The 8917-nt window shown below is 34.3% G+C and overlaps 1 protein-coding gene across 1 annotated transcript; it reads right to left on the bottom strand.

Annotated features, from left to right (window-relative positions):
- Positions 1–1347: 1347 nt before the first annotated feature.
- On the bottom strand, positions 1348–5429 carry LOC131637209 (protein phosphatase inhibitor 2-like). The gene is made up of 5 exons (XM_058907798.1): positions 5271–5429; positions 3892–3963; positions 3459–3571; positions 2911–3081; positions 1348–2814 (listed from the first exon to the last, which is right to left on the bottom strand). The coding sequence occupies exons 2-5, from the start codon at positions 3894–3896 to the stop codon at positions 2636–2638; spliced, it is 468 nt and encodes a 155-aa protein (XP_058763781.1). The 5' UTR covers positions 3897–3963; positions 5271–5429; the 3' UTR covers positions 1348–2635.
- Between the last annotated feature and the right edge of the window lie 3488 nt (positions 5430–8917).

Genomic DNA, 8917 nt, shown 5'->3' with positions numbered 1-8917 from the left:
GGGGACAAATGTTGAACGTGATTTCCGGGACAATTGGTTCGACAAGTTAAATCAAATCACCATAATTAACACATATTAACTTGTACAAGATAATGGAGCAAAAAAGTAATAAAAAACACAATAATTGCTAACTCAGTTTGATGCAACAACACCTACGTTTGGAGGGTTGGCTTTCAACCCAAGAAGGGAAATCACTATTAGTAGCTTAGTACATTTAGTCTTGAAGGAATAACAAGCCATATGTTGTTCAATGTCTCTTCCTAACACTACCCAATGACTTTTATTTAGGTCTCCCCTAAATATAAAAACCCCTCTCACTTTCTCTCAATCACTAAACTCTAGTGATCAACCTCAATCAACGTGAATGAGCGTTGAATTAGAACTCACCTAGACAAACCTACAACTATGTCAAGTTATTGAAACATAGTGTGGTGTGTACATAGAACAGCAACAATGACTCAAATAAACACTAACACTCTAAATATCTTCAATGTATCGATTGTTTTTCAATGTAGGTTTTGAGCTCCTTATATAGCAAAAGTATTTTGGGCTTTTCTAATTGGATATTTGATTTGATTTCGTCCAGAATAGTTGCACGATCAGTTTGATGTGATTTCTTCCATAATTTTTCTAACAAAAAGATATGATTTAGTTTGTTTCAAATTTAAATTTGATTCATAATTGTGCAACAAATCTTATAATCATATTGCTAAATAAAAGCAATAAAATCTAATTGAGTCTTCAAAAAAAATCCTTCCAAAAAATCTTAAATGCCTGTTGAGCAAGTCACATACTCCCTCCGTCTCATATTATAAGCAAAAATCACCTTTTCAGATTCATTGAATAATTAATGTATCTAGACTATATATAATCTAGATACATTAATTATTCAATGAATCTGAAAAGGTGATTTTTGCTTATAATATGGGACGGAGGGAGTATGTCGTACCCACGTGTTGGAACATCTCGCCCAACATGTATTCTTTCTGCACCAAAAAAATAACTTGACATAGCTGAGTAATCTTGATCATTTTTTGATGTTGTTGTTTTGCATAATATTATCAATCCAAAAAGGAACAACAATCCCCCTTTTGGCAAATTGTGGTAAAACAACTCTTCAAGATAAATAGCACTCATTCAATCAGAACAAGTAACATACATCAAAAGACTATCAAAGCATACAATTTCATCTTCAGTGAAGAGCAAACTATGGTTGAGATTGACAATCCAACAAGAGCAAAAAGAAATTATTACTTCTCCACTGAAGGCTTCGGTAGAAGTGAATGAAGGTTGCTACAGAACTAAGTTGACAATTTTTGTTTCTTCAGATAGACCAAGAGCCCAGACAATGGACCGATAGAGTTCAGTGAAGACAGGTGTAAAACGGATGCTTGTGGCGGATCTTGGATCTCATTAGGTGGACATTCAAGGCTAAGTGATGGTTTTGTGGAGATCAGTTTCATGGGTTATATACATCAAAAGAAGGAACGATATAGATTTGAGTTGTTTTAATTGTGTTTAATTCTGGCATTATCTGAATTCTTGATTGTATTAAACGCACATTGTAAAAATTATTTTAAAAAAGGGAAGACTATGAATTTTCAATGGCTTTGAATTGAAGACCGAATCAAGTACAAAGTGAGGACGAACACCTTGAACTAATATAAACACTTGTGAACGGCTTGAACTAATATATGTTGTTAGATTTTATCTGCTTAAGGTGATTTGTTGTATAAATGTAGGTCAGTAATAGATTAAATCATCTTATTCATCTTTTCTCGTAATTAAATCTCTTTATAACCTATAATATTATATTTTTTTATTGATTAATGAAATTCAATTTAGACATCTCATTAAATGGAATTTATATTTATTAACTCATTGATTGTCTAAGATTGTTATCGTTTCATATTCATTGTGTTGTTTGAACATTGTATAACTCATGATATCGATCAAATGCATATTCTATCAAATTTCCATTGTCTCATTTTTGTAATAACTCTTATTTTAAGAAAACTATTTTTGTAAACTATTCATAAAACTTACGGGTCTTTAACCCAGACCTGACAGTTAAAGAGAAAGTTAAAGATTATGGTTTCATTGATCACCTAACTTAAGTATCGGCCAATGCCACTGGCTATCAAGAATATAACTGACACTAACTAATATAGCAAATTAACTGTCTAACTAACTTCAACTTTCTGTCAAAATTAAAAAACTAGCTATAGTATACACACTTGGGACATTATACACGCTTTTAGGATGCCAAACTTTCTTTTTCTTTCTAATTCCATCCAAGAAAGCATCTAATTGTAACCATTTAAAAGCAACCAGTGCACTGCTAGAAAAAATTTCGAGCAGAAAATTCCATTCTTTGCTCAGTGCTTAAGAGAATCTAACATGGCATATCACCCGCATCTAAACGGATCATGTAAGTTTCGTTGAACATACCAAATGGAAAAAGAAGTGATCTATACACTAACGGTAAAATGATTTGGTTAATCGGTCAGCTATTTCCTTTCCATAATATAAAAAGTAATGAAACCACAGAGGGTCTTATTCATCAAACAGTATATAAGAAACATTTGGTCGGAGGAAATGAGCAGAAGCCATTTTCCCACAAAGTGAATTTCCTTTATTCAGCACTCACCGGAGAAGATGAGTCAACGTCAGGTTTCTTCTCCTCGGCGACCTCTGTATTATTATCCTCGTCACTTCCATTCTCTTGAAGAGCCGCCTGCTGTCTCAGTTCTTTTACTTTAAGGAATTCATCATAATGGGCCCGTCGATGCTCTTTAAAACTACAACCTGCATCTGTTTCAGAATCAAAACATCAGGTCTGGTAATCTACTGAATTTTAAAAAATCCAGACTCATAGATAGCCTGTATTGGCGAAAGAATAATATTTACCTTCATCAATTTGTTCGGTTTCTTCTTCCTCGTCCTCAGATGATGACCAGCCATTAGTTTTTTTTCTGCTGCAACAGGCCGCATTATCAAAAGCAGTTTCTTCAGCTTTTGCTGGTTCGCTTTTGTCATCATCACATTCATGAGACCCTCCTCTTTGAGGAGATGGAGAGCCTAAAAAATTAAGCTACTCAGATGAAAAGTAGCTGCACATGAAGTAGCTTTTAATCTAGAAGTAAAAATTAGGCTTGAGCATAACATTACAAACAAGGATTTTCATCAAACTCCATCAACAGAAACTTACATTATACCAGTAAAGCAATTTTTTCATTTCTAAACAGAAGCGCGTAAAACACAAACTAAACTTTTGAATTTAATCCCACTATGAGAAGAATAAATCCAATATTAGAGTTCAAGGATGCAAAAGATATAATTTTTTCATGCTAATATTATTCAACAGACAGTCATATGATATGCATACAGACACAATCATACTGATATGCAAAAGAAAATTAAAAGGAAGTGCAGTTTAACTGATCTTCTTTACATACTGTCATCTTCGATCATAGGATGATACGGAGTCTTCGGCTCAGTAATTTTTTGCCTCACAGGTTTGTTTGCTTCAATGTTTCCAATATTAATTTCATCCCATCTCACACGTCCCCTGCAATGTCAAAACAAATGAAAGGTTCATAATTCTATGATTCCTTCTCAATTCAACCCTAAGGAACATATTCCTCGGTTTAGCTCATTACAAAATACTAGTATTATATACAAAAATATGGGGAGTTCAACTTTAAGTCAAATTTAATTAATCTAGGAGGTTACGGGACATGAATATTAGAAGTTTGGAATTAGCTTCTTCCGTCAGGACGGGATCACTACAAGACCAAGTTACCCTTTATCGCATTCCACAAAAAAAAAAAACTAGTAAAAATCAAATAAGAAAAGCAAACAAATGTAAAAGTAGATCGGTAGTGTTACTTCATTTTGGTAGATGGAATTGCTCTTCGAACACCAAATGTATGTAAGGCTAGCCTCAAGGCACGTCGTCAACTGGGAAAATCAGAAAAGTTAAGATTGTAAGTCCCTAGAGCTTCATAGACACAAGCTACGAAAAGAAATAAAAACAAGAAAGAAACAAAGAAAAGGCCCAGCAAAATCTATGCAGAAATAAACTTAAACAATGCCAAAGCAATTACATATATAAACAAGAACAGAGAATTCAAGCAGGAAAGGGAATTTCATCAGAAAGCTAACCATTCCAAAAGAAAAGGCCAGCACTATCAACTAGTAACATTGATAGAATTGTCTTTTGGTACATAATATACTAACACTGATTAGCACTGAAATAGAAGGCCACAAACACACATCCAATCAAACAATACAAAGTTACAAATACAAGGAAACTATAGTATGGAATGATAAAGTGGTTTGAGGGGAAAGAACATAAGGATTAGAGAGATAATGGCTTGTGGGTTCAACTCCCCCATTAACATTTCTAACATAATGGCTTGTGGGTTCACCTCCCCCATTAACATTTCTAACACTAACATGTGTCATTCAATAAAGAAAACAGCAAGAAAACACTAACATGATACCATTTTATCCTACATCTATGAGCTTAAAACTCTACCCTATTCATCATCCTAATCCGCCTGAAATTCCACATTAGCACCAATCAACAATATGTTGCAACTTGTAATTATATAATGAAAATCCAAAACTTTGATTTCTAACCTGCGAATGGACTCCGAAAAAGACACTAGGACACGACAAGGATGCTATGACACCAATAATTTCAAAAACATAGGGCACTGACATTGTTATATATTTTGTTTTGACAGATGTTTAAGAAACATATTTAACCGATGTGTGAGATTTGAGCATCGCACAGATGAGTATCATATAGGTGTCGGGCATCAATTTAAAGTGTAAGCAAAGAAAAAAAAAAATCATTTTACGAGAAATCATCTTTCTGAGTTCTTTAACATGTATATCATTTAAGTGTCGGACACCGCAACACCCCTACTACCACTTTCTAACATATTCAAAAAAGTGAAATACCGTAGGGAGTGTTCCAAAATCAACAGATTCCACAAAGATAAAATTAGCAACAGGGGGCATTTGATATCATGTTCCGTGCAACGGCTTAGAAATGCAAAATTTCGGAATCAAACATCAGAACCAATGTAATTTACAATATTAGATCAAAGGCGATAAAAACCTCAGACAATCAAGTTGAAAGCATCACCATTATTGTTGCATTTTCTAGGTAAACAAACAAATGAGATGAACGAAATGAAAATTGAAAGAAGAAGCGAAGAAAAAGCAAAAAGAGAGAAAGAGGGAGAGAATTGTACCTTGATATTGAAATTGAATGGCGATGTTTAACTGGGATCTATTGCGAAGTTCTAAAATGCATAAAGAATACAAAAATGGTTGTAACATATGAAGCAAAACAAAATTACAAAATTATACCTCTAGATTTTAATGGTTAAATTTTTAGGATTAATAGTCTTCTTAGATAAACTTTTAGGATTAACAGCTAGGATAATACTCATTCCAGCCTGGATAAAATTTGTCTACTGTTACGCGATGAATAGTTTAATAGATTATTCACGGATAAAATAAATGCATATTTAAATATATTTTTATTAATGAATATAGATACGATTTTAATGTTACTCGTGTCCGCAGATATTTGTATATTAGTATATTTATAATTCGGATACATTTTTAGAATAGTTTATTAGTATATTTAATCTTTTCATCTTCTAAAAAACTAAAAAATTAATCATAAATTTGTACTTGTTAGAAGTATAATATGTGACAACCTCTAGTGATTAAGAATTGTCAGGGGTTTTAGGGTTTGTTGTAGGGTTTAGAGTTAGCTCACGGAATAAAAATGAGAAGTTATGTATATGTTATATTTTGTAATCAGATTGGACCCCTCTCAACCTCAAAGTTAAGGTATTTATAGAAGCCTCTGAGCCTGAATCTCATACTCCTAAAAAATAGAAATCATTCTTAGGAGCGTGGGAATGGGATTGTTAGTCCCTTATTATTCAGGACAACATGGTATTTTTCCACTTGATTCTCACTCCACATTATTGTTGACTAGGATTTCTCTTGGAAGGCAACCGATCTGATAAATGGACGTCATATCCAAATGATGGGAGCTCGAACTAATTAACGGGCTATCAAGAAGTTATTTGGGCAACGTGTTACGCCTTTGCCCTCTCATTTTCCTCTTATAAAATTTTTTCGAATATACTGATACACAATCCCTCAATCACGAGGGCTTGTAAAAAAATGATTGATTTAGTCTGGCTTTTCTCTCCTAATACAAATGAGTCCTGCATGCGGGCCTCTCAAATAAGAGGAAAGTCCCTTAAGCCTGAGGGGGGAGCTATGTGAATATAGTAGGGGATATATCCCCCCAAGTGTCAATGAGGTGAATCATTATACGTCTGTCAGCTGAGGAAATCAAACATCAGTCATTTGAGGGAAATCAAATGTCAGTTGAGGGAAAATTTGTGTTGCGTGTGATTGAGGATAATTTTCCTCAGAAAGCCAATTTTGGCCTTATTGCTTACGCCTATTGCTAAAATGGGGAACCTTTCCCTTTTATATTAGCTGTTGTGATGCCTCATGGGTGGCGGTAGATTACCCATACAACTGGACCTCATCTCCCTATAAAAGGATTTAATCTTTCTTCCTTCAATATTTTCCGCATTTTTTTCCTTCCAAACTTCCACTCATCTAGTTAAAAGTTATTAAAGGTTCAGAGAGCATAAAATTCAAAAGTTTTTTAACTATGATTTCATGTATAATTTTTTTCTTCATTTTATCTCTCTATTCTTAATGGTAATTATTAGATTTTAGAATGTTTAAGAAGTGATTATGCGTTAGCATCTTGAATTAGGTCTTTGGAGCTATGAGAGCCCTGGTAGTTTTGATAGTGGTTCTCTTGCTCTTCCCGTTCTTACCAGGAATCGATGGTAAATGCATATGCTAAATGTTTCAATGTCCAAGACTTTGCATCTTTGTATTTTAATGAAGATAGTATCGCTGCTCTTCGACGGCAAATTAGACTTTCCAATACTAGACATGAGGGTGTGATTTTGGAACCATGTCCTGAGGGGGGAGGGCTAAGATGGATGCATATGATGGCTCGACTGCCCCTAATTCTACTTGCCTCTCCTTGTTATTCATGATTTAGGGTTTTAATGCCTTTTACACGGTTTAAATCTAAAGTTTTAGCAACAAAAAGCATTGCTCCTTCTCATACTACGCTTACGTTAAGGGTATTGTGAGGGCGTTTGAAATTATATGTCAGATGTAGGGAGTCTTTCCTTCCGTCGAGGTATTCTTCTCTTTTATGACATTAAAATCAGCGCCAAAAGTGGATAGGTGGCCTTATGCGGTCATCTAGATTTTTTTTTGCTAAAGTCCCACTCAAAACCTTACAAGGATTGGAAGGATAAGTTCGCGAGGTTTAGAGGGAAAGATTGTGCCTCTATCGTCACAATTGAGGCGAGTGAAACCCCATGTTACTCTATCTTAGACGAGTGATCCAAGGATCATCATTGGTATTGACTTTGATGGCCTTGCCCCATATGAGCAAGAGGTTGTCGAAGTATTGAATGATTTTGAATACATGAGCTCCCATGCCATGGTCACTCTAGATCGAGAAGACGATTACAGAATAGATCAATACTTGGTGAGTTTGTGGTCGAGAAAAAACCTTTTATGTGAGGTCGTTTATGATTATATAGTCAGATATTTTTCATGTTTTTTTCTTGCAAAGAAAATGTATAAATTTTCACTAGCCGGGAGGAATGAGCGCCTGAATAAGAAGAAGGTTTAATGACAATCGACAAGTAGCCCTAAGAGTTGCCCAGGCTGCCTAATGACAGGGGAGTAAAAAAGGCATGCTGAGGACCATTCCATGGACGATGCTCGCACTCGTAAAATCCAAAAGCAAGGAGAAAGTCCTACATTGGTTCTGAAGAAGGGGAAGTCCTTGGCAACGAAAGATAGTTCTTGTGGAACCATGTTTTGCAAGTTAGTAATCAAAGAATCTTTCTAAAAGATGAATATGCTTTTGATTATGAGAACTTGTGTTGATGATAATTACTCCCTCCGTCTCATAATAAATGTCCCATTTGAGTAATGCGCGGTTTTTAAGAAAATGATTGGATGTGTTGGTTTTAGTAAAAAAGTTAATGTCATTTACTAGAATACCCCTATTAATAGTAGTTGACTAACGTGAAAGTTAATAAATAGGGGTATAATAGTGGAAAAATAATAATGATTGATGCATTGGAATTGTAAATGGACAATTAATTTGAAACAAAGAAAAATTGCAAATGGGACACTTATTATGAGACGGAGGGAGTAACAACTAAAGATCATGCATAACAATCAGTTAAATATGCAAGCAAATAAAGTTAGGAAGCCGTGGTTTAATGATTGTTGCAAAGATCCTCTTATGATGCTTTCCAGCTAGAAAAAGTCTCAAGACTCGTCTCCAATAAGAATTCAAATAAGTGTTTGTATGACTAATTTATCTAAAAAGTCTTGATGCTTTAAAGTATGAAAGAGAGAAGTGTGACCCTATCACAAAAAATCTATTGGCCAAGTAACCCTGTCCACAAAAAATTTCCTTTTTTTTGTCAACCTCTAGCCTATAAATAGAGGTATTTTATCTCATATTTTCATATATAAAATTGTGAGCTCTCATGTCTCACTCCTCACTCTCTCTCTCTCTCTCTCTCCAAAAATAATTTCTCACTTTCTCTCACTTAGAAATTTAGTCGTTATGTTTTCGAGAAAGATCTTTTGCAAGTGAGGCATCTTTGTATTTTTGGAAGGGTAGTATTGTAAATTCTCCAAGGGATTTTTTTTTTACCTTCGTTGAATAATTTATCCAATTAGGAGTTTTTTAGTTGGGTTTGAAACTAAACGTTTTTAAAATCTTTGGTTTAGGGATTTAGTTACTAAG

This window comes from Vicia villosa, unplaced genomic scaffold (genome assembly GCF_029867415.1).
Source record: "Vicia villosa cultivar HV-30 ecotype Madison, WI unplaced genomic scaffold, Vvil1.0 ctg.001947F_1_1, whole genome shotgun sequence".
Lineage (NCBI taxonomy): Eukaryota > Viridiplantae > Streptophyta > Magnoliopsida > Fabales > Fabaceae > Vicia > Vicia villosa.
The sequence above is the reverse complement of the archived record's forward strand: the minus strand, read 5'-3'. Positions and strand labels throughout refer to the sequence as shown.